The sequence below is a fragment of the Theropithecus gelada genome, chromosome 15 (genome assembly GCF_003255815.1).
Source record: "Theropithecus gelada isolate Dixy chromosome 15, Tgel_1.0, whole genome shotgun sequence".
In the NCBI taxonomy this organism is placed as follows: domain Eukaryota; kingdom Metazoa; phylum Chordata; class Mammalia; order Primates; family Cercopithecidae; genus Theropithecus; species Theropithecus gelada.
In genome coordinates, this window is record NC_037683.1 from 96,654,046 (window position 1) to 96,681,118 (window position 27,073).

The 27,073-nt window shown below is 44.0% G+C and overlaps 1 protein-coding gene across 4 annotated transcripts in view; it reads right to left on the minus strand.

Moving 5' to 3' along the window:
- The window catches only part of FRMD3 (FERM domain containing 3), a 293,594-nt gene that overhangs the window by 26,702 nt on the left and 239,819 nt on the right, over nucleotides 1-27,073 (minus strand). For all 4 annotated transcript variants that reach the window (XM_025359403.1, XM_025359405.1, XM_025359402.1 and 1 more), the window contains 3 exons: nucleotides 19,522-19,596; nucleotides 19,160-19,228; nucleotides 11,032-11,156 (listed from right to left, as the gene is read on the minus strand). In XM_025359403.1, coding sequence (XP_025215188.1) covers nucleotides 11,032-11,156; nucleotides 19,160-19,228; nucleotides 19,522-19,596 — 269 coding nt within the window. The remainder of the gene's footprint in view (nucleotides 1-11,031; nucleotides 11,157-19,159; nucleotides 19,229-19,521; nucleotides 19,597-27,073) is intronic.

Below are 27,073 nucleotides of genomic sequence, written 5' to 3' on the forward strand. Positions count from 1 at the left end.
AATGAAAGACTGGATAAAGAAAATGTGGTACATACACACCATGAAATACTATGCAGCCATAAAAAAGAACAAGATCATGTCCTTTGCAGGGACATGGAGGGAGCTGGAAGCCATTAGCTTCAGAAAACTAACACAGGAACAGAAAACCACACACCGAATGTTCTCACTTATAAGTGGGAGTTGAACAATGAGAACACATGGACACAGGAAGGGGGACATCACACACTGGGGCCTGTCAGCCGGGGGTGGGGGAGGGAGAGCATCAAGATAAATAGCTAATGAATATAGGGCTTAATACCTAGGTGAGGTAATAAGGTGATAGGTGTAGCAAACAACCATGGTACACATTTACCTATGTAACAAACCTGCACTTTCTGTACATGTATCCTGGAACTTAAAATTAAATTTAAAAATTTTTTTAAGTTAAATAAAACCGTCTTTCATAGAATAAAAAACAAAAAAGAAGATGGCTATCGCTTTTGCTTTCAAAAGCAATGAACAATGATCTAAAACCATGTAAATAAGAACAGCAGCCATCTGGAGAAAGAATTATTAAAGAACAATCAGAGTGAAGAAGAAACTCAGAAATAATCTTATCTTGTGTTACAGAAGAGAAAATAAGATCTAGGTGGTATCAATGTCCAGCATGTGCCAGAAAAGAAGTAAACGTTTATCAAATGAACTAAGCTTGGCCCTCTCATTCTCTGTCCAATGCTCTTCTTGCCACCAGAGAATCCCCATTAATATTGTATTCGGAGTCCACTCAAGTGCAGTCCAGCATCTGTGTATATTGCAGACTTAGGGGCCACCCTACAATGCTTAAATGAGAGTGACACAGCACCTACCCAATAGCTTGGCAAAAGCCCTGACTGTGTTTGGGTGACTCACCCTGGTTTACCGGAGTGATAGACCAAAAGCATGTAAAATGGCATGTCACCACCGTAACTAGAGCAGACAGTTCTCACATCTATTTTGGAATCTAGGGCTTTGGCATGAACAGAGATTTCAGAGTTTCAAAAACACATCCCCCGCCCCCCTTTTCGTTTTGGTAGACTCATCTTCAAGATCTAGAGCAGCCGTTTCCAAATAATCTTTTGGGGAAAAAATGTTTGTACATACAAATAACTGCATATTTATTTATAAATTAGATACATGTATATCTGTCATTGTATATTATGCACATTATAAAACCCATACAATAGAAATTTTGTAAAGAGGTGATAAAAATAAAGTATCAGTAGAAGTCTGAATAATTTCTTCCTGCACCCCAGTGGATCACTGTATGTACCCTGCTCTGGAAGCCACAGTTCTAGGACCTCCAATTCACCATCTGCCAAACCAGGAAGGAGACTGCACTCCTGTTTATGGCGCTGAGTGTACACTCCCAAGACCCAGTCTTGAGCCAGCTGAACACAGCCTCTTCTCTGAACCTTGCCTGCACTGCCTCAGATCTATTATAAAGAGTCCGCCTAAAAGAATGGTAACCAGCACACACTGCCCAACACTTTCTCCCATTTAAGTGGCACTGGATCTCAAGAGAAGGGAGGAGAAGGAGGGAGAGGCTCTGAGAGCCTGGCTCAATCATAAGCTTGGGGATTGCAAAGAACATCTACTTAACACTCACTACCAACCCACTGACAAAAATGCAAGAAAATAGAAGCCCATGCATCTAACACTCAGAACATTCTAGCTTCTGCTTTCTAGCAACAATCGGTTTAGTAATATTTTCGCCTTTCCCCTCCTGTGGTTTCTTAGGGAAGTGGTGAGAGTGTTTATTTATCGAAGTGCCAAGCAAAATGTCTTCCCTCCGCAGACCACACTCTGGCTGTCACAGCTGGTCACACAACGCTCTCCTCTGGCTCAAATCCCAGCCCTCAAGGACGATGACTAGACTACTTCCTGGGACACTTGACTGACTTATTTTTTCACCCTAGCCAAGTCCTTTGAAGCAATTAATTATTATTAAGTGGGGCAGCAAAATGCTCACCTGAGCAGGAGGAATGATTTGGGAAGCTCTGCTGCTGAATCGCTTCCACTAAGACAGTCACTCTTAACCCAGACTGTAAGCAAATGAGTAATTAGAACTAGCCCCGGAGTGAGTCATTCCTTATTTAATGAATTCAACTTTAAAATCAGAACATGATTCCCGAAGGGAATGAGCTTCCTGTGGGAAGTCTGTTTCCCCTGCAGCGTGTCTCTACCAAGAATTCTGTTTGCTGCAAGACACTGGGTCCCCAGCCTTCTCACCACTCCTTCTAGGGTGATGGAAGTCTCTGGGGCATCAGCAGGTCCTGGCATGCTGTGCTGGAAAACCAAAGCCTTGCACACTGTCCCATATACACAAGAGCTCTGCTCATTGAACCACAGAGATCACCCATACTTAAGTAAAATATGTTGTCTCTTTGGATCATTCATTCACCATAATTGAAAAATAGATGTAATTCCTTAGTTATCTATTCTGTTTTAGCAAGAGGCAGTTGAGTCGTTTTAGCTGTGTTCAATGTCATCTAAGATAGCTGGACCAGGAATCTGAGAATAAGGATGTAATCCCAGCTTTCCAGAATATTCACCCAACCATGTGACATTGGGTAAATTTTCTCACCTCTCAGGCTTTCCCGTTTGTAGAAGAATCCTGAGGATATGTTAGATCAGAGACCAGCACACATTTTATATGAAGCCTTAGATTGTAAATTTCAAGCTTTGCTGGCAAAATTTTAAAAGTTAAAAGTTGAAGAGGCAAATTGGAGGATATGCTATAGGTACTTTTATCATCATCTCAAATGTAGCTGTTCACTTGAAGGCCAGAAATAAATGGTGCTGGGCCCACCACAGGCTGTATGTTGCTAACCCCTGTGGCTAGACCTTCCTCAATCCTCCCTTTAACTCTTGAAAGCTATGAAAAATACTCCTGTCCCCAAGTTCCCATCCTCATAGTAAAAAGACCTCAAGCCACAGTCTTGGATTTTTTTTTTTACCAGCAAAAGAATCAGAGTTAAGAGCTAGAAAGCATTTAAGTTGTGCTCAAATCCAATCTTCTTGTCTTGTGGATGAGGAAAATGAAGCTCTAAAAGGTGGACAGTCTTGTCTGTGGTCACCCGGCTGCTTGGCAGAGGAGCCAACACCAGGTTTCATCTGAGACATTAATGCAGAAAGACAGCAGCCACCTGAACCACTGCTATGCTTCCACTGTGGGATGCTATATCTCATAAAATGCACTATTTGTGGAGAATTAGCCAACTACAGAATTGAAGTGATGCACACTATTGGTGTCTTAAGATGTAAAATACAAAATCTTTGCAAGATAAAATGCGCTGAGCTTGTATCAGGAACAAGGCACTAAGCTTCCTTACAATACAGTAAATACTCAAAATTTCTAAATCCTCTTTCAAGTGATATAAACTTCTCATGAGTATTTCAGTTGTCAGTAAAAAAAAAAAAAAAAAAAAAAAAAAAAAAAAAATCCCAGAGTTCCAAAGATGAGAATAGCTCCAGAGGAAAACACAAAAGAAAAGGTAAAAAGCTTTTGAAAAGACTGCAAAATAGGAATCTGCAGAGCCTGCTGAGGACTTTATGTCTTGTCCTCTAAGCTGTTCTTGGCCTCTTCTACCCTAGAGGCGCTGCCGACCTAAACTGTGGTGCTGTCTTCAAGAATTCAATAGGTGTGATAATTCTGAATTTTTGTTTTGCTAATCCGATACTGCAACTATAAACAAAAACAGGAGATGCCTTCTGCTCTGTGGAGGCCTCCTAGCTCCTGCAGAAGCAACTCCAGTTACTATGTGCTTCTCAGCAGCTGGAGACTATAGATGCCATTCAATAAGAACGTTCAGGATAGCCCGAGCATGTGCAATGCTAAAATGACGCTTAAAACAGCACTTTGTATGAGTTCCTTCTAATTTACGACATTTAACACATTTGTCTGTATTTGTGTTAAATATGTTCCCAATTCATTGTTTGATCTCCAGTTCAATTTCCGATGTGTTGTCATGCACCAGTGTTTTCAATATTAAACAAACAAAGCAGGAATTTTAAGAATTTAATACACTGGGTAACTGCAACTGCATTAAAGTGCATAGGGAAGAAATTGCTAATGCATTAACACTGATTGCCTCTAGGAGGGGGCAAGCTGGGACTTTTGTTTTTTGTTTTTTTTTTTTTTTTTGCTCATTTATGCTTTTTTGTGATTTCTAAATTTTTTAGAAGGTGATGTACAAGCTTTATAATGAAAAATAAAGCAAATAGCAATCACGAAACCCTGTGGTAGGGACAAGTCTAATTAGAACTAGGGTTGGTCAGTCCATCACCAGATAGCAGGAACCATAAGGGGAAAGGTGATTCCACAGGATTCATAAACAGCTTCTGCATTTTCATGGGACGTAACACAAAAGAAATGTCAAAAACACCACTGCAGGCCAGGTATGGTGGTTCACTCCTGTAATCCCAGCACTTTGGGAGGCTGAGGTGGGCAGATCACAAGGTGAAGAGATCAAAACCACCCTGGCCAACATGGTGAAACCCCATCTCTACTAAAAATACAAACATTAGCTGGGCATGGTGGCATGTGCGTGTAGTCCCAGCTACTCAGGAGGCTGAGGCAGGAGAATTGCTTGAACCCAGGAGGCAGAGGTTGCAGTGAGCTGAGATCATGCCACTGCACTCCAGCCTGGCAACAGAGCAAGACCCCGTCTCAAAAAACAAAAACAAACAAACAAAAAACACCAGCGCATCACTGCGAATGCATATGTCCTGAGACATCTGAGTCAAAGGGAAGAAATGGCTTAGCATCTGGGGGAAAGTGGTGGGAAAAAAGACACCAAAGGCATGAGAAAAGGGTAAATTTGTCTGAGCCATGGCCATGGAACTACAGAAAGGGAGAAAAGAGACAGGAGACTGTTCACGTCAGACAGGCAGGGAGGAAGACCAAACCTGGTAGAGGGTAAGATAAGGAACGCACCATGGTATAACCACAGCAGCCTTGGGCTGTCAGAGGCTTCACCAGTGACAGATCGGAGCAACTGTGTAGTGCATGAAAAGCATACGCACAGACAATGCAGCAGCCCCACCAGTCACCTGTTATGTGTTCGGGTGGAGGGTGGGTGGGACCAAGAGTATGGCATGCCTGATGGATGAGGACAATACTCTTTTTACATGTGCAAAATGCCTTTGCATGTTCACACACAGACTTTATAGAATTTCACTGAAACCACGTTAAGCCATCTATGGTTAGGGCTAGACACTGCAAGCAACCTTTTAAACATCGCTGCCTCCACCTTCCACACACACTTTCCATCACACGCACAACACAAGCATGCATTCACATATACACTCAGCACAAGCACACACATGCACATACACGAACATTTACAGGGATGGTGCTAAAGGGTGGCTTGTGAGAGTTAGTTTTACCATTTTCTTAATTTCCATCTATTCTTCAATAAAGATACTTTCTGGATCATATGCAAAAGCAGCTTCACATGATCCTTTAATCTAACACCCATTGCCTCCCCCAAGACTCTCCTTTATAGAAATTCTGGTGTCTCCATTGTGCTTTCATTTTGCCAGTAAGGGGAAAACAAACATTTTCAACTCTTATTTATTACAGTTGAAAGCCATGCGTGGCTTTTCTACTATGTTTATGCCAGCCTGCACCACTGCTATGGCAGACATCAGTGATCTTCATTGTGTGTCTGTAATTGCCAGTTACCAAGTCTCACATGATTAATTTCACTCCCCTTCTCTACCACAATCCAGCATTCTTCCATAATGAGAACATACACTCTACTGACAAAACGCAGAAGCACGGTGCTATCTACACTATGGGGAACCTGCTCCATTTTGCATGTGAATTTATTCAGATTAATGAATCCTTAAAATGTCATTTTCACCTAGAACAATTCCCACTGTAAATTTTTTCTTCTCCTGAAATTCTCATAAGCTCTAAGCGGCACTCTTCGAATGGTTTGCCATTCTCATCTGAAGTTTTCCACAGCACTAATTCTCTCAGATCCTGTAACCGAGCAACTTTTGGGTGAGTTTTGAAAACGTTCCCGTTGCCCAGTGGTGCCTAGGAACTGATTTTGTTTTTTCTCCACCCTGACATAGCCAACTTGAGACCTAATCCTCCAGCTGTCATATGGCTGAATGGGGTCACACATTTTCCCAGAACAACACTGCATTAATCTGGGCAATAATACTCTGCCCAGCTGTCTTTGAGAAACTTGAAAAGAATGGAAAAAGCTTGTCTGATAAATGGGTGGTCATGACCCCAGAGGTCCATGGCAGTGGCAGAGATATCCCTACTAATCACACCATCTAAGACAAGGTGACAGGACATTCCCATGACCTCACAGAGATAGATTCCATAAGTTAAGACTTTCTTCTCCCAACCTGATTATTAAAAAATTATTTATTATACAACACTTTTTTTTTTTTTTTTGAGAGTGTTTCACTCTTGTTGTCCAGGCTGGAGTGCAGTGGCACGACCTCGGCTCACTGCAACCTCCACCACCCGGGTTCAAGCAATTTTCCTGCCTCCGCCCCCTGAGTAGCTGGGATTACAGGCATGCGCCACCATGCCCAGCTAATTTTGTATTTTTAGTAGAGACGGGGTTTCTCCATGTTGGTCAGGCTGGTCTCGAACTCCTGACCTCAGGTGATCCACCCGCCTCAGCCTCTCAAAGTACCACGATTACAGGCATGAGCCACTGTGCCCGGCCATTAGACTACACTTTTAACAGGGCTCAAGCTGCTGATCTTGACCCGTTTATAAATCTAGTTCCAAAATATGTGATTTGAGACCCCTAGACAAGAATCTGAACTAGTATCTCCATGTTGGGCACAGTGAAAACAAAGGTAAGTGGTGACATTGAGTCTCCACCACTGTGTTTGAAGCTCTGAGAAGCAACAGTAGTATGTAACTCTCTCGATGACTCCAACAACTCAACAAAATCATGCTGGCCGTAGACTCTCTGTGTGATGCTGACACACCCCTGAAACCTTCCTGGGTCTCTGTATTCTCATCTTTAACATAAAGAGGTTGAAGGATTTTCAACTCAATGTCTCTGAGACAAGAGCAGGACCCGGATGGTAGGAGTCCACAGGCTATGTCCCTACCATGTAACCAGCGACCCTGTCTCCACAACTCTGCCTCTCACTGTGCCTTGTATCCACTGCCTCCTCCCTAGTTGCATTCTCTCTGCCTGCTTCAGCCCTTGCACATCTATTTTCTGGGCTCCTCCAGTGGTTCCTGTGTAGTCTGTGCCTCCAACCCAGTGGTTTCTAACCAGAGAACTATTTTGCTTCCCAGGGGAAATCTGGCAATATCTGGAGACATTTTTGGTTGTCAAGATTGGTGAGGTCCTTCTGGCATCTACCGGGTAGAATCTAGGGAGGCTACTAAACATCCTACAATGCACAGGAATCCCCCAGAAAGAACTGTCTAGCTCAAGAGGTCAGTGGTTTTGAGGTTGAAAAACTCCGCTCCAGCCATATCTGCCTCTAATCCATTCTCTACACATCACCAGAGTTATACAAAATACAACTCCCATGGCATTGACATCATTCCCGTACCTGAAATCCCTCAGTGCCTCCCAGCTGCTCTCAGGTTAAAGTCTAAATTCTCCTGCAAGTCACAAGAGGCCCATAATCTGGCCCTCTCCTAACTTTCTGCCTCACCTTCACCATCCCCCAGAACCTCTTCCCTGGAACCACACTCACACCTCATGCAGGTGAAACACACCACTCTATTTTCAACTTTTCCTGTCCATCTCTCCCATTTATTCCTTAGCCCACTGATTTTATGTCAGACACTCCAATGGAACTAAAAAGGAAGGAATGCCCTGAAGGCAGCTCAAGGCACTGATATCCAGTGGGGCACACAGAAAAGTGAGCATATGATTCAATCAGCAGAGGCAGAACTTTGTCATCACCTCTGTGATCCCACTGCCATCTCCCCAGTGGGCTGTGAGCCTCCAGAAGAGAAAGCATCTTCATGTCTTCATCATTACAGTCCACAGGAACTTGGACACGGTAAGTGTGGTCTACAGGGTATACAACTTGCATTTGTCACAATTGTTGCATTAAGAAATGAATGAATTCCTAGCCTCTTTAAGTTTGGCTCTAGCACAGAAATAAAAAGAAATGAAATATTAAAATATAGAGATGAAACAAAATTCTTCATAGTGCATGAGCTCAAAAGCCCAGAAACACGGCCCATTCACAAAGATGGAAACATCTTCTTTGTTTAGAGCTCTCATCTGTCTCTCTTCTCTTTATAACTCTGAGAAATGTAAATCTATAAAACAGGTATCTATCTAATGGAATGCCTGAATCCCATTGCTTGACACTCAAAGACAAGAGCCGTGGAGCAGAATTTGACTAGTAACAGAGGTACAACGGCATACAGAACGCAGAGCTACAACTGCAGTGGAAATCATACTTTGAATTTTGTGGTACCTAAGATAATTTTGCTCTTACTCGCCAGGCACAGTGGCTCACACCTGTAATCCCACCACTTTGGGAGGCCGAGGCAGGCAGATCACAAGGTCAGGAGATCGAGACTATCCTGACTAACATGGTGAAACCCCGTCTCTACTAAAAATACAAAAAATTAGCCGGGCATGCGGCGGGCGCCTGTAGTCCCAGCTAATTGGGAGGCTGAGACAGGAGAATGGTGTGAACCCGGGAGGTGGAGCTTGCAGTGAGCCGAGTTCGCACCACTGCACTCCAGTCTGGGCGACAGAGTGAGACTCCGTCTCAAAAAAAAAAATAAAGAAAAGAAAAAGAAAGAGAAAAAAAGATAATTTTGCTCTTACTCTAAACTGAGAGAATCATTGTATTTATTGAAAAATTAACAATACTATTGTTTCTACTTCTCTTGCTTTTTAATTGAGTCTATATCCTGAAAGTTATTATGACTTGTCTGAACTTTAAAACCCACAAAGATGCTCTGTCAGGGGACAAATCTCCCGGAGAAAATAATTTGATTAGATATCAATAGAGCTACTGTGGACTTTTGAAGAGAGAGATCTATCAGTTTGGCTTTACAGCTGGTAAAAGAATGTAAGATGGTTCTTTAAAACAACTGGGAAAATTGAAAAGGTAGCTTATGCATTCCTGTCCTGTCATGAGATTCTTTAAAGTTTTTTGCAGTTAATTATAATGGTTTGTCTATCGGCCACACAGTTGCTATGTCAAAATCACACCTAGTATTTAGCAGTGGAACCTCATAATAGAAAATGGAGCAAAACAGATATCCCTAACTGAATGGGATGAAGAGTATGGAGGAAAGTTTGACCAGGTTCCCTTTCACATCTTGGGGGATCATACGGCAGCAGGCTTAGGCTTCCACATTCCCCATAACAGTCATTCAACCCATCTGGGCCTCCAAACTGTATTCCCATCTAAGCTTCCATCTTTGCAGACAAGGCACAGTCACAATTCCAGTTGTGAGATGTCCTTTCTCTTTTCTTCTCTATTAGCCATACCCTCCTTCATTTAACCTTGGGATAATCACGACCTTCAGAAAAAATGATTTTCACTCAGAGCAATATTCCAAGCATATAGGAAGAAACTCAGAAAACCGTTAGTGACCAGAAATGAAAACTGCTTTTCTTTCATTTGCAAAACACACAAAACCAGATAATCTGCTGAAAAACACAGACAAGCAACATGGACCCAGAGGCGCTCGGGCTAAGCAAATTAATTTAGCATGGAACTTACAGAGTTCATTGTTAAGATCGATAACAAAAGTCATTTATAACAAGAGTGTTGTCATTATCGTCATCTCTTACAGCCCAAATGAAGACAAATGGTGTCTTCTAAGATCCCATCTTTCAGGCTTTGCACACTTTCCCTCCATCCATGGAATTTTAGCATCCAGTTGTCCAGTTCTCCTTCTAACCATCAAAGCTGCCTTTCAGGAAAAGATTTGCAGGAATTTTTTACATGTCACTGCAAATTGGTTGCTGCTACCGATCTCAAGGGTATCTGCATGCCAAGCCATACCCTTATTATAGACTCAAAAGTTTTCTCCTGTGAAATAAATTCTTGACTTGAAGCTGGAGGTGAAGGTGATCTTCCGGGGACAGAGTGACCTGCCCTCTTGAAACTGCCCAGTACCCAGATTTTCAATGATGAAACCAAAATGACAAAGTTAAGAAAATGCATGTTTGTATTCAAAGGTTCCAATAACTTTATTCTATGTGTACTTGTTTTCGATTTAATGAATTTCATTAACTTAATTTAAACAAATATTGGAAATTAATAAGAATGTGAGGTGTCTGCAGGCGTCTGCAGCAAACAGTGTGGTGAGAGTCTTCCTTGAAGTAAGGAGAGTCCTTCAATACAAAGATGCCTAGAAACACACATATTATTGTTATTTTTTAAAATATAACAAATTTCAGGGTTGCGGTGGACACTTCACTTTTTTTTAGCTTGTATCAAAACTGTTGGACAATGTAAACGAAGGATCAAGAACAAGAAGCTCGGGGGACATAAATGGGATGACCAGTGTAGAGATACTTGTGGAGAACTCTTTACTGCCACCAATATAATTGTGATTACAGTGACAAACATCACCATCCAACAGAACTTTCGGTGATAAATTATCTCAGTCTCAGTGTCCAATATGGCAGCCAACCAGCCACATGTGGCTACTGAGCACTGGGAATCTGGCTAGTGTCACTGAGGAAATGGATTTTTAATTACAATGAATTTAAACTTAGTTTAATACAGCCACACATGGCTAATGATTACCATACTGGACTGGTGTAGGTCTAACACCATTAGTCCTTTCATATATAATTTTAGAAATACTTTATACCAGTGAACTCTCTCCAGGAGAAAGTAATAGAGCTCCCAGTATCATACAGCCTTCCAGCTGCAAAAAGCTTATTTACTAAGAACATAGTTTACGGCTCACTCCACCCCATACACTAACCCATTACCCATCATATGTGGAATCGGTGCCTCCTTTGTTTTTTCCAGAGACAGCCTGCAGCACCACCCTTTGGGATGAAGAGACTGACTTACCCTCACCCAGAGGAAGTTCTTCTTCTTGCTCGCTGGGGGAAGAAAGCAGGGGCTGCAGGGGTTCCATGTTAATGATGAGCTGTTTGTTCAAGGAGTGGGAACTGCGGCTCTGAGAAATGTTGGCTCTGAAAACAGATGCAAGACAGACAGGGTTGGTTTCCATTGCAAATGCTGGCCCCTCCATCTCAGCGGCCTGCCAAAGCTCCCACTTTGTGTGTAGAGGGAACCACCTCTAGACATAGCACGAATTGAGCCGGTAGTAAAGACGACATAACATTCCAGATAAATGCCCCTTTCTGCCCTTAAGGTCCTGACAAAATATCCCTATGTTCTACTGCAATCCAAAGAAAGAAAATACAGTTCCTAATATGTCACCAGCCCTGAGCATGCTAGGTGACAGCCTGGGTATTTTTAAAAAAAGCAAGAAGAAACAAAAAGAGATGCGAGGCAGCTAGCACTGAACTAGATATGCAGAAAGGTGAATGAAGGCCATGGCTCGGAGAAATTTAACAACCACCAACAAACAAAAACAAAACCCCCTGCCAGACAGATGGCACAGATGTTCCACAGCTATAAGCTATCTTTGTGTTGCTGGATGTCCAGTGTTTAATATCATTGTTTAATATTCTCAAAGTTACACCCTACTCACTCACTGGCCACGGCTCTGCTTTCTTCCCTGGAAAGGAGCATGCAGGTGTGTCAGTGGCTGAGACCAGCAGCAGGTAGCAAGGAACTGTGCAGGTATCTCGTTAAGCCTATTGGTTGGCAGCTGGGGAGCCCACTTGCCCTACCTGCTGCAGAGATACTAGCTGTTTGCCCTAGTCAGACTGCAGGTTTGCAGTTTTGAGCATGCTTCCCCGCTCCCCATGCTTCCTGTCAAAACCAAAAACAGTGCATATTTTGAAAAGGAGTCAAATGTTTCCTTCCCCTGGAAGCCTTCCTGGATTGCTCCTCCCAATGCACACAGTCTCTCTCTCTTCCTCTCTCTCTCTCTCGCTCTCATTCGCTCTCCCTCTCTCTCTCTTACTTTCTCTTCTTTCATAAGTCACTGCATTTTTTACCTCTGTCTCTGTCTACTTATTGGTGTACTGATCATCCCCAGCTTGATAAGCACCCTAAGAGCAGAGACTGAGCCAGCCATACTCATGCATCTCACTTGGCATCTTATGAAAATATGTTTAGGTTTGAAACTGAAGTAAACTGAATGCAATCCTGGCTTGACATATATTGCCATTTCAGCCTGGTCAGAGTGTTCCCTAGACCGGCTGACAAGACTAACTTCTAGCCTGAGTGTTTCTGTTGGGCAAGAGGAGTGGGGAAGAGCAAGATGCCTGCTAGCATCTTGAATTAAAAGCTCCCATGGCTGGCATGGGCTAGAAAAGAAATTTATGAGGACTTGCTTAGCCATGGAGTCCTTTTCTTCATTATTTCATTTTATAGCCATTTACTCTGCAGCTGATATATGCGTATTGGACATTCTGCTTTGTTCTAGATAACTGCAGTCCTCACCTTAAGTAATTCACTGTCTAGAACCATAAATTTTAAGCTTTCTGGTCTGAGACCTACATTAATAAATACTTTTTTCTTTTTTTTTGAGACAGAGTCTCACTCTGTCACCCAGGCTGGAGTGCAGTGGCACGATCTCAGCTCACTGCAACCTCCGCCTCCTGGGTTCAAGCAATTCTCCTGCCTCAGCTTCCCGAGTAGCTGGGACTACAGGTGTGTGCCACCACACCTGGCTAAATTTTTGTATTTTTAGTAGAGATGGGGTTCACTGTGTTAACCAGGATGGTCTCCATCTTCTGACCTCGTTATCCGCCCGTCTCAGCCTCCCAAAGTGCTGGGATTACAGGCACGAGCCACCGCACCCAGCCCCAAGAGACACATTTTATATAATCTCCCTGTACCCAAACACATGTAGGAAGAAGCACAACTGAAATTAATGTTTTTGGAACAATAGTTACATATCTATGTATAATCCACTATTATTAAAAATTCTACTTCATTTTAAGTCCTGGTCTTGATCACTACTTTATTTCATAACTACCTCCAACCTTTTTTTTTTTTTTTTTTTTTTTGAGACAAAGTCTCACTCTGTCACCCAGGCTGGAGTGCAATGGCACGATCTCAGCTCACTACAACCTCCGCCTCCCGGGTTCAAGCGATTCTCCTGCCTCAGTCTCCCAAGTAGCTGAGATTACAGGCACCCACCACCATGCCCAACTAATTTTTGTATTTTTAGTAGAGACAGGGTTTCACCATGTTGGCCAGGCTGGTCTCGGACTCCTAACTTAAGGCGATCGCCCACCTTAGCCTCCCAAAGTGCTGGGATTACGGGCATGAGCCACCATGCCCAGCCTCATGACTCCTTAATGTGCTATAGTCACAGCTGGAACACCATGCCTCTCATGAAGGTGACTGATGGCCAGGGTCCCACGGGAGCACGAAGGAGGGGCACCTACTCCTGTGTGAGTGAAGAGAGAGCCAGGAGTGACCTCCCAAGGGAGGCGAGGCCTGCAGCATATTCAGGTGAGCACAGTGCTTTTTACAGGGAAAGAATCGTAGATAGAGAAATCTTTACAGAAGGAAGGAAGGGAGGGAGGGAGGAAGGGAGGGATTAAAATTTGCCATGTGCAGTTTCTTCTTCTATTGTGAAGGGTTCTCAGCTTTTGAGCTCTCCTGGGATTTATTCTGGCCATGGCCACTCATGACTATGATTCTAGCTCTGCAAAGTACAACATACTGTCATTCCCGTGTGGACTGTGTAGCTTTCTGACCTCTGAAAAGCCCATCCATCCATTCTTGCACATGCAATTCTGAATTGCTCTACTCCACCTCTGACCGTCCATGCCAGCTGGGCTGGCTGCTGTTCCTATCCCCAGGAATCACTGCTTACGCTACAACGATGCACCCTCAGTGAGCCTTTATGAGCTTATTTTGCTCCCCATCAGACCTCCTTCCAACATTCTTCAGCTGGAGATACCAAGCATCTTTCTGCCCCCACCCCACAACATTGAACTGTCCAGACAATTGCATAGCTCTAAGACAGCCTGGGTTCACCAGGCTGATATCCCAGGTATGAGCCTGCATTGGCATTGGATGGCTAAGAGGGTGCCAGCTTGGCCCCTACATTCACGGGCTCCTGTTGCTCTGTTGTAGCAGAGGCCTACAGCCAGGGACAGGGGCACACAGGGCATGCCTTGTATTAGACCAGGTGACTCCTGCAGTGGATTACAACCCCGGGACTCTCCAATAATATGACTCAGAGAAGAACATTTCTTCCCTGATATGTGTAAGACTCAGATAAACTCAAAGGTGGATACAACTAGAGATTTCCCTGGAGCACAAAAAAAAATCCAGGGCTCCAAGCCCAGTGTCAGACATGTTGACAGCCTGGGGGAAAGAGTCAGTAAAATTAAAAAACAACGTGCCAAGTCTCCCACCTTTCCCTGTGGTGATGGCCTGAATGTCTGTGTTCCCTTAAAATTCATTTGTTGAAACCTAATCTCCAATGTAACGGTATTAAGAGGCGGGGCCTTTAGAAGGTGATTAGGTCATGATCACATTAATAGAATTAGTATCCTTATAAAAGAGGCCTGAGAGAGCTTGTTTGCCCCTTCTGCCATGGGAGGACACAGCAAGAAGGCACCATCTATAAGGAAGCAGGCGTTTGCCACATGCTGAATCTGCTGATGTCTTGATCTTGGACTTCCCAGCCTCTAAAACTGTAATAAATAAATTTCTGTGGCCTATAAGCCACCCGGTCTATGGTATTTTGTTATAGCAACCCAACTGGACTAATGAATCTACCAACTCCTTGAAACTAAAGATCACAACTTCTTACTTAATTCTCTCTCTAAACCTTTTTAAAAGTGCCAACTGACCATGGCTTCATTTAAAGCAAAAGCCCACCAGCACAATTAAACTAATGACAAATATAATATCCAAATTTGAGTGGCTGTCTTCTTTTCATTTGCAAAGTGGTTTGTATAAATATTACCTCATCTTTTTCTCTCAGTGTGTCTTGCCTATAAGACAGGCATGGTAAATATCATATTTGCAGATGAGAAAACTGAGAGTCAGAGAGCTTAGGTAATGTAACTAAAGACGCTTATATGGGCAAACTTAGGACTCAAAGCTCAAAGGCAGATAATCCGATTCCTGGTCCAAGGCTTTTGCTGTGCTCCACACTGCCTTTCTGTGTGATTTGGCCTGCAATGTCCCAAAGGAGATTCTGCTTGCTACCCCTACTGTCCTCCTGTTTCTGGCTACATGAGGTCCCACCGTGTCAGGCACTTTCTTAAGTATGTGGAGATGTCCCAGTCGGCTTCCACTCTGCCCTTCCACCTGAACTCCTGAGGTAACTGTGTTGATGCCTGAGGTCCCCCTAGGCCAGGCTAGGATACGTACCATGTTTCTCCAATCTCAGAATCCATCTATCAGATGACTCTGCAAAAATGTCTGGCCCACTTTGCAGCCCACTCATGCATGTACTCCCAGCATAGAATGGTCTCCAAATGAAGTTGTCATTAAGAACTCTGTTGAAGTAGAAAGGTTTCCTTTGGGAACTACAATTATATTCTAATACTGGCAAATGTGGTTTGAATATACTTTATCCCATTTGTTTTTCTCTTTGTGCTTGTAAGATGGGCAAGAAAAATACCATATTTACAGGTGAGGAAACTGACATTATGTAACTCAACTAAAAATTGCTTATACGGGCAGAGTCAAGACTCAAAAATGGTAGCATAAAATTGTGACTAAAGTGAGACTCCTGGAGTTCCTATATCCCTCCTTGAAATTAAAAGAAGTAGTGCCAGCCTCTAAAAACTCCACCTGGAGGGATTTTAATGTGAATGTATCTGTCATATTCCAGTTTTTCATTTTTGGATGAGAGATGGTAGTAATATTATCACCACCTCATATTTCTATGGCACTTTAGAATTTTTAAAGCACTTTATTTTAATACTCATAACAGAGCCTAGAAGTTGGGCAGAGTGATATTGTAAATCTCATTTTATAGATGAGCAAGCTGATGATCTGAGAAGTGATTTACCCAAGGCCATACAGCTGACAAACAACACAGCTAAGATCAGAGCCCACTCGTGACCCCTACACAGGTGCTTGTGTCAGGTACAAATGCTGCCTCAGAGTGTCTGCTGTGGTGGCTGCTATGCCCAGGTGGCTCACACAACCAGCCCTGGGCTCACCAAGCTACAGCCCTCTGCCTCAATGGGCCTCTGGAATGAGCAGATGATTGTCACCCAGTGGTCAGTTCAGAGGGTTTTCATCAATGACGATCAGCAAGATAACATCAGAGTTAGCTTCTGCTCCTCTTTTTGAAGAAAAAGAAAAATTCCAAGAAAGTGTTCTCAGTCTGCTTCTGTTTCTCCACATAAACACACACACCTCAGCAGACGTAGGAGTCTGTGAACTTGGCATTATTTGAAGAGTAGAATCTCAGAATGTGAAGAAAATTCGCTAATTAAAGCCTTATCACCACCATTCTAGACTATCACCTCTGAACACCCACCACAAGGGAAGGAGAGCTTATTACTACATTCTCACTTTTGACAGCAACTTCAAAGAAGCCAAAATAATTGGAAAACCAAACAATTTTCCCAGAGCAACAACTTCCTACCACACAACCAGCTACTGGGATGGAAGGAGGAGTTGCCTGCATGAAGGTTTCACACATCACTATGGCTCTGACCACAGTGCTGTCTCTGGGGAGGTTGAGGTCCCCGGGGCAGCACCTTGGACAGATCTCATATCAAAGAAAATGACAGGTGCTGCTGTCATCCCATACTCCTAGTTCATGTATTCATTCAACAGCTATATATTGACCTCTACTATGTGTCAAGCACTGTGTTAGGTGCTGGGGGACATGGAGATGACCAAGATAGACATGGTCCTTTCTTCCCAGAGATTGCTTTGTAGCATTACATTAATCAAATTCTTCCTGGTGTTGTCAGAGATTTGCGAGATGCTGCAAAGAACCACAGAGGCATCCTAAGGATGTGAACTCAACAGTCTTTCATATGCCCAGGAGGAGATGGAAGAGAAAGAGCATGCAAAGCAGGTCTCAAGGGCCCCTAGGTCCTTGTTGGGAGATTTTAGAAGATTCCAGAAAAGGGAAACTATGATTTGGTGGATGCCTCAGTGTGTATCCACTTTCCTCGCACTCTGGGTTTCAGTCCACTCCAAGAAAAGTGCTTCACTCCAGCAAGCCTGCTCCATTCACCCTTCCACCACCTGATACCAAGAGCCTGGCTACTCAAAGTGTGGCCCATGGACCAGCTGCATGGCCATCATCTGAAAACATGTTAGAAATGCAGACTCTCAAGCATCACTCCAGGCTTCTTGAATCAGAATCTGATTTTAACAGAATCCCAAGGTGCTCCCTGTGCAAGTTACAATTTGAGAAACCCTGAGCTAGAAAGCCTTGGTTTCCATAAATTATTCAAACCAAAATTTACAAGAGAAGTATTTAAAAAATTATTTATTGACCTCATTAACCATCCAAAGATGGTAACTTTGAGACTCAAAAAGCCTTATCTTTTGGAATATGTTTTTCTGAAAGTATATTGTAAAAACAAAGTTTCCTGTTTTGTGCTACCAGGCGAACTCCCTCAGCATCAAGTATTTAAGATCAAATATTTGAGCTTCAACCTGAAAGAATAAAATTCATGCTGAGCCACTTGGGGGTAGTTCTGCCTCCACTACCAGCTTCTAAGAAAATGCCAGGTGCTCTCAGGGTGCTACAGAGAAAAGAGCTGAGAACACAGAAGCAGGACACTGGGGTTCTAGGCTTAGGTCTGCCATCAAAGAAAGTCAGGACCTTGGATAAAAGACTTAACCTGTCTGAGACTCAAGTTTCTTTGTCTACAAAACAGAAGCATCAAACCAGGCAATCCCTGAGGTCATTTCCAGTTCAAAGATTCTGAAAGGAATGAAATGATATATTTTAGCATTTCCTCTTCATTTCTGCTGCATTGAATAACTACAACTCGGGGAAGAGGAGGGAACCATAAAGATTTTTCTCATTGGTGGGTAGGCTGCAAGACTCTCAGGATCTGCACAGACGTGCCTGCAGCCAAGGTGCTCCAGCTTCTCTAATCCTGTAGTCTTCTGCTTCTTACAGTGCAATAGCCTGGTTTTGCAGACTTTCACATTACACCTTCTCACCAGGTCACCCCAAAGCAGAAACAAATTTTCTTCTGTACATGTCTACATGGGATATCGTGTCAACTGCACTTCTGCTCCCCAGTGTGGGAGAGAAGTAACATCTGGATGCTTCTCCAGGCTGACTTAGCCACACTTCTGTGGGGCCACAGCCTCCTCCTGCCCAACAACCCCAAGAGACAGGGTGGAGAGGCACCCAGCTCACTTAGTCACCCTGGAAATGGAGGAAACTGGGAAAACCCAAGCATAAAGGAAATACCTCTGGGTTTCAAAGATGGGGAAGAAAGGGCAGGTGCAAACCACTGTATGGGGGACTTTCCTAAATAATTTAGCTCATAGTGATCTTTCCTTAAAAAGTGGGAGGCATCATGATGAGAATGTTCAGCTTTAGATATGCAGCATATTTGAGGTTTAGGATGGACAATGATTTGTGTAAATTGTGGTAGTGGGAAGTGCAACATGGCAAGAAAATATTTAATTCTTAAGAATGACTGCATATCGTCACCTTAATGGAGATGTGTACTCTTGAGCCAACAATGACTAAGTCCTTCTTCCCCTGCATGGCTCTAGAGAGTAACAGTCCCATGAAAGGTAAGCCTGGATTCAGGCCAATAGGAACCAGTCAAATACGATGAATGCAGGTAGGAACAGAGAACTTCTAAGAGGATGAGATGACAGAGTTTGGCCAGGCGATGGCCCAGCATCCTGCTTGTTCAGGTGACACTCCAGACCTAATCAATGACTCCCCAGAGAGCACATAACTCAAAGTGGAGCCCAGCTGTGCTCATGCCATGGCCCAGCCAAATCTGTCTGAGTGCGATGTCTAAGGAAGTGAGAATGTCCTTCTTTAATGCCGTATGTCACTATGCAAAGGGATGTTATAGGGAATTTGGAAAAGTCAGCTTTTAAAGCCACTTGGAACCTGCAATGATCATCCACTCACCTGTGCACCTCAGGAGGCTCCCTCTGGATCTTGGAACTTGCCTCCACCACCTCTTTGGCAACTTTCCCACTGCAAAAGACAGAAACACATGTGTATGTATACATACTCAGAAAGAATGGGAGAGGTATGCACAAGTGTCTTTCTGTTAACTTCGCAGGGGTCTGGCCCAGCTATAGCAATCATGAGGGGAGAAATTACAGTAGAGTTTGAGGGTGCCCTGTGAGCATAAGAGCAATGGAGTGAAAATGGAAGACTCAAACACAGGCAAAAGCCAAAGGCCACTTACTTGCAAGCAAAATTTTGAAATTTACGTGGCTGCCCCATCCCTACCCCATCACTGAAATGGAACCATTGGTACCCACCTATATCGAAATCTACTTCCTTTAAAAAATATCTTGCTGCTTGATACAGTCTTGATCTGACTGGATTTTGCATACCTTTAAGAAAAAGCAAAGTATAGGTGGTAAGGACATTGGAAAGTCCACTTACAACATACTAGAGAGGTGTGGTGATGGGGTATTTTTGCTGCAAGAAAGAAATGTAATTAACCATGTGCACACACAGACTAAAAGAAAAGCTTCACAAAAGAATAGTTACTTTCACTAAGTGTATAGGATTCTAATATTTTCTATGCTATTTCCTTTCATTCTTTTTAAATTCAAGACCCACATACTGGGTTTCATAATTCATTAGTGGGTCACAACCTGCAAAAAGGACTGGGCACTGATGATCAGAAGGAATTGTCCCCCACTTGCTATCTGAAGAGATGGAGAACAGGGAATTTAGTGACATGGCATCAGTAAGTTCATGGTTATTAGGGCACTTTGCTGCCTATTCTTCTATCCACGGTGCAGCAGCAAACAGCTTCCTGGCAACGGAGGTCACTGACTATGCCACGAAGAACTCATTGTGCATTGCCCAAGTGAGGGAACAAGGGTCCCGCATCCCCATGGGAATGGTCACTGGCTTCTGTGTCACCATGACCCAGTGCCCTTTAAAAGAACCCACAGTGATAGATGACTAAGATACACGAGGCAGAAGTTGCCCAGCCAAGAACTGATTCAGCACCTCTGAGCCCGACTCGTAAATAAGAACAAAACAACAACACTCTGAAAAGCAGTCTAGAGCCTGGGCTGCCGGGAGGCTGCACACAGGGCAGTAAATTACTGTGACAGCTGAGGATGGCTCTACAACACTCACGTTAAGCCTTGTACAATTAAATCCAACAAGTTAGAAAGAACAGGCCTCAGAGAGTTCAGCATCATTTAAAATATTGATAGTCACAAAATCTTAAACACACACAGACAAAATCAATACGATCTGTAGCATCCTGAGCAAAAACATGTACAGAGCCAGGGAAGTTTCAGTGCAGTGATCCCCACCGTTGAGCCTCTTGAAGCTTCCTTTATTCACTCAGCAATTATTAACTGAGTGCCAACCCTGCTCCACACAGCAAGGTAAGTACAGGAAAGACACGTGGCTGATCTAGCCTGGGGGCCAGAGAAGGTGCCCTGAGGAAGGGACATCTGAGCTGAGATCCAGGGGCTGGAAGGTGTTAACCAGGGCCCAGTGATAAGCAGTGGTGGATATACCCAGCAGAGGGCCAGCGGGCACAAAAGCCATCAGCCTAAACATCTGGAGAACTAAAAAGACTCAATTATTCTAAGTGAAGCAACTCAGGAATGGAAAACCAAAAATTCTATGTTCTCACTTCTAAGTGGGAGCTAGGCTATGCATACGCAAAGGCATATAGAGTGATATAAGGGACTTTATAGCCTCAGAAGGGGTAGGGTAGTAGGGGCCAGGGATAAAAACTACACATTAGGTGCAATGTACACTAATCGACAGGTGCTCCAAAATCTCAGAATTCACCACAATATAATTCATCCATGTAATCAAAATCCACTTATACCCCAAAACGTACTGAAATTTAAAAAAAATAAACAAAACACATTTTAAAAAGACTCAATGTGCATTTTCCGATGTTATTATTACTACACACACACATTTTTTTTTCTTTTCCTAATAAAGAAAAGTGAATGTGCAGATGTACAAAGTAGAACAAGGGAAACTTGGACAGAGAGCGAGAATCCAACTTCCCAGGACCGGACCTTAAGCGGCCCTTGTTAAGGATCTTGGTCTTTATCGACAGAACAACTGAAAGCCATAGGAACAATCTTCTGCAAAGAAGCCCCTTCCCACCCACCTGTGTAAACAGCCCAAGATGACACAGAAGGGCACTGGCCACAAATATTAATCAGGGAGAGTGAGATGGGCAGGGGAGGGCACAGGCCTTGGCAGGGGCATCCTGTCAGGGCAGGGCCCAGAGAAAACAGTGCGGTACCTCTAAGGACACACAGGGGCACATGAGAGCCAGTGTGCTGGCTGGAGCTTCCTTCCAGACCACACCCACTCACGAGGCTAGAAACCCCCAGCAAGCTGCCTTGAGGTGGTCCCAGCCGTGCCCTCCTCCTCCTCCTATGAGGACATGCCTGCTCTGGGCCCATCTGCACCCCCTAAAACTCCCCACCGGCCCTACAGAGCTGTGGGCCTGACTCTTTATCTACTGAAGCCTGAGAAGAGAAAAGGACGATCACCTCTGCCCTCTCTCCATCTTTTTGGCATGGTTGCTCTCAAGTCCTCAGAGGTAGGGAGAAGAGAAAGCTTTAAAGAAGCTTCGAGTTTTTTATTGTTTTTGTTTTGTTTTGTTTTATTCCAGGTTCCTAAAGATCCTTGTGACACAGTGGTCAGCCAAAAAAAAAAAAGACTGAGTTTCTTAATTGAGTTTTTAAAATTCGAACTCAACACTTTGCCCATTCTACAGAAGCGACACGTGAAGCCAGTGAAGCCAGCACAGGCGTGAGTCAACTTCCTGGCCACTCAGGGCGTGCAGGGCAGAGGCGGTGGCTCTTTTTCACTAGTCTGGCCTCAGCTCTGGCCCTTCCAGGCCCCAGGAGGAAGCCACTATCATCCATCCGCTCCAACCCAGACTGGCCTCTTAGAGGGAAGTCTCAGTCTCAGCACTCCTTCCCAAAAACCCTCAAAGTGACTCAAAAGAAGCAGGTCAAAAGATACATCTCACAAAGAAGGCCAGTAGCTGTCTGCTCAGGATGAGCGGAGAGAAAAGACTGCACTTCTCTCTGGCAGCGGGTTCCCCTGGAGGAGTAGCTGCAGATGATCTGATTTGCTCAGAGACAGTTGCACGAGCGCATTCCCACGAATCCCCTGCCCTCTCACATATCCAGGTGAACTCCCAGAGCGTTTCAGTTGAGATTTTTAATGGAACGTTAACAGGGAGTTTATTCTGAGAGCTCAAATGACACCCACACACTGGGAATTGGGAAACAAGGCTGTAGGCGGGAGGGCAATGGACAGAGGAGAGAGAATGGTGGCCGCGTTAAAGTACATGAATCCGGAGTACCAGTTCCCAAACCTGGCTGGGCATCAGACACCTGGAATAGGTATAAAAAACACAGATTCTCAGGCTTTATCATGAGAGATTCTGATTCAGTGGGTCTGAAGAGGGGCTTGACTTTAACCAAGCACCCTAAGGGGATTCCAAGAAGTCCACTTACATTTGAGAACCTCTGTGCCTCCAAATTCTCCTAGGATGACCCAAGAGGTGACATTTCACCTGAAAGAACAGTGGTCCAGATTCCTACTCACATCTGGTTCTGTGCCCTTGGTCATGCCGTGTGGCTTTGCTGAGCCTCGGTTTCTCTACATATTATTAAAGGGGGAGGGTGTTATAATATTTCATGGTACTCTCAGGAGGGTTACACAAGAGTAAATGATTTGAAAGCTCCTAGCATCATACCCGCTCATTATATAATAGCTTTCCTCCCTCCTTCCTTCCCACCTTCCTCCCTCCCTAACATCAGTCTCAAACCCCTTCATCACCTTCTCACTATGAAGCTACCAAAGCCAATCCTCTAAACTATGGTGGTTCCAGAAAACCATGTTAAACACTCTGAAAGCAAATCAAAGCTCTAACTCTAGCCAAAATGTTCCAAGCACTCTGTTTACCAGACTCTCCCATCCACAGCAAGCCCAGGGAAGAGTATTCTTCCCACAGAAAGCAATGAATTCACAGCCTCATTGGAACCGCAATTCGCTCTCCTATGGCCTTCTGCCTTCCTTTCCAACTGCCCTCTCCCATTTCAATCTCCAGCTCCCCATCAAAGTCCCAACATAATAAGTATGACTGTGCTCAAACATCTGACCTCACAAAGAAATCCAGTTCATCTCTGCAGGAGCACATCTCCCCTCTCCCCAGCCTGCAATTTCTCCTCTGAAACCTGCTATTCCAGGGGCCTGGATGAAGGTCAGGATAGGTACTGGGCGGACATTGGGTGGTGCTCCAAGAGGCCACCTCTAGAATTAACAACACAATTTCCCATTGATGTCATAATTTAGAGCTCCTGGAGTAACCATAACAATAACAGCATTTACTACTGAGCCTTTAATATGGGCAATACCCCCCCCCAAAGCACCTTTAATAAACAATTCCTTTATCCTCATGGCTCTCTGCTAGAAGGAAGGAATCCGCATTTTCACATAAGGAAAATAAGGCACAGAGAGGTTTCATCACTTTACATGGTTCCATGATAGAAGCTGCTGGAACCAGGCTATAAATCCAAGTCTGTCTGATTTCAGTATTTAAAAAAATCATGCTCTAGTCGTACTGGCTCTCAAACTTTAGTGAGCAACAAATCACCTGGAAGGCTTTTTAAAACACATCTCTCTGATTCCGTAGATTTGGGGAAGAGCCCAAGAATCTGCATTTCCAACAATTTCTGGGAGTGATGATGCTGGTTCAGGGACCTGATGGGAGAGTCACTGAACTAAAGCAATGTTTTAACCCCTCGACGGCACGTTAGCAACAACTGGGAAACTTTTAGCACTGCCAATACCTAGGTGCCTCGTTCCAGATTCCGATTTCTCAAAATAACAGCTTCGTCGAGATACAATTTACATACCTTAATTTTCACCCTTTTAGATTTTATACTTTGGTGGGTTTTAGTATAATTCATGAAGTTGAAAAAAGAGATTACAAAAATCAATCACCACTATCTAATACTAAAACATTTTCATCACCTCCAAAAGAAACCCCCTGTCACCACAATGGGTATTGGCAGTCACTCCCTGATTACCCTCCTCATCTCACCTACTCCCAGCCAAAGCAACCGCTAATCTGCTTTCCATCTGTATACATTTGCCATTTTAGATATTTTATTTCAATGGACTCATGCAATATATGGTGCTTTGTAAATGGTTTCTTTCACTTGGCATACTGTTTCCAAGGCTCAGCCATGCTGTAGTATCAGTTCTTCATTCCTTTTTATGGCTGAATAATATACCATTGTATGGATATACCATGTTTTGTTTATCCATTCATCAGTTGATGGACATTGGATTATTTCCACTTTTTGGCTATTATGACTAATGCTGCTACAAAGGCTTGTGCGCAAGTTTTAATGAAGACCCAGATTCTGCTCTAACTGGGTCTGGGGTAGGATACAGGGACCCATAGCACTGGTATTAATAGTTTTTAAAAGCTCCTCCAGGAGATATTAATGTAGCCAAGATTGAGAAATGCTGGTTTAGAACTTTATTACTTGGAGTGTGGTCTATAGACCCACAGCACAGTATCCCCTGGAATTTATTAAAAATATGGACTCTCATGCCCACCCCAGACCTTTTGAATCAGAATCCACATTTTAACCAGCTCCCCAGCTCATTCATGTGTGCATTAAAGTGTGAGAGGCACTTGTTTAGGGAGCTAGTCTGGGTTCTTACTTACCAAGCATAATACTGTTCCTTTGACAAAATGTACACCAAACTCTGAATAAGAAATGTACTAGGAACTGCTTTTATCCCCTGCACACAATTCCAAAACAAGTTGGGAACAGAGAGTGTCATACAGCCTCAACCATGTATCTAGTACACAGCAAAAAGTGTGAGATAAAGACGCTGTGAATGAAAACATCAGTGAGCCCCTGAATCTCTCAATGTATCCAGTGTGCTTTCAGTGGACCAGCATCCAGAAACAGTGAGCTCTGGGGCTGGCAGCACCATGATAGACCACACATAGTATAAAGGAAGCTCTTAAATGGTGAATAAGTCTGTGCTGGAGATCCCCTGGGGTCTGGAGTAGGCGGGAAAACATCAGAGTTTCTGCATCTGGGCTCCATTCCCAGGCAGATCTCAGAGCCAGGGCTTTCAAAACAGATCTGTGGCCATTGGCCAGCTGACGACCAGCAAGCGCATTTGCATCCTAAAAGCACACTGGGGAATTCGCAAGCAGAGGCCCCGGGGCCTCCCCGCTCCCGTGCAGGTGAAGTAAAAATGGAAGGAACAAACCATCCAGGAAACAAGATCAGGGCCTTGCTCTGCCAGCTGAAACCATTAAAATGCACGGCCAGCGGGACAGATCTAGAAGCAGGGCCAGGACCTCTGCCCAGGGAAGGGTGGGCACAGCGGAGGAAGCAGGCATACCCCTGAGGTTACCAGAATCAGAGCCTTCCAAATGAAAAGGAGTGGGCTCTTCATCCAACTGCTGCTCAAAATACTTTAACCGTTAGCAGAGAGGGTAGTAATAGAGCAGCAGCTTCTGTTTTTCAATGGTTCATATGCCTGGCAGAACTGAACACAGCAAGGCAGGTAATTCAGTCTCATTTCAGAGATGAAAAATAAAGATGAGGCTCCAAGAAATTAAGAGCCTTGTTCCAGGCCACACTGCTATAAATGACAGAGTCAAGATTTAGAACCAAGCCCATTGACTTCCAAAGCTCACACTCGTTACGCTATGCCCCAGTGGTGCAAGCAAATGCACCCAGCTCAGTCCCAGGCCCATTCATTCTACAGGTGAGGAGGCTGAGGCCAGACAGCAATAAAGTGACCTGGCCAAGGTCCCACAGCTGGGCCAGAGCAAGTGATACTTCCCCTACTTCCTCAGGAACAAGGATGATTATGGGATAATGGAGGAACAAAATGTTCAGGCAAATTCAGATCGCTATAAACATTCAGGTTTAGAAGTCGAATAACAGGAGGGTAGCTTGGTTAACTATAGCCAAAGTTCCAATGCAAAGACTGGTCAACTGTATACAGTTTGTCACTTGTGCCCACAGCTAAACCCTTCAAGTCTTCCGAAGCATCCACAAGTGACTGGAAGGGACTTCTCCAACATGCCAAGTTGACCTACCTAGTTCATGATAAAATTATCAGAATACCTTCCTTACTAGCTGCCAGCTAATCTGCTTCCCCAAAATGTGTAAAACACATTCCCCAGATTGCTGGGTTTTCCTCTCCCTTTCTCCTCTCAATTTTGTTTTTGCCTTTATTTAACTCTGTCTCCCAACTGACTTCCTTGCATATGATAACGTGCGTGAAATAGCAAATGAATGTCTCCAAGTTATTCTTTGATATGGACCCGGCGATTTCACTAAAGTATCTTCAAGGCTGTGCCAAAGTCCTTCCAAGCAAAACTTGCCATGTGGCTCTAAAGGAAGGCCTGTCTGCTGGGTGTTCTCCTGTATCACCCCCTCCCATAGGCCTGTCTGCACGTAAAGAATGATCAACCACACCTATTGCACCTCTGTTGCCTCTTTTGCACTGATCAAGCCCTCCGTGTCTGGCCCCAAGACCTCCTGGTCCCTGATCACCTCTTTTTCTACCTCATCTATCCTCTGCTCCAACCTTGTAGCCACTCGTGTCTTGCAAAATGCATCCTCCACGTTCCTGCCGTGGTACCCCTACCAGAGCTGGGATGGCCTTCCCCCACCTAAAAGGGTCTTCTACCTCCTAGCTCCCCTGGCGGCAAGACTCACCCTCTCCTCTGGATTCCTCTCCAGCTTTTTTTGTTGTTGTTCATTTCCCTCTTGGTCTCTTACATGAAATAACAATCTCCTGAGG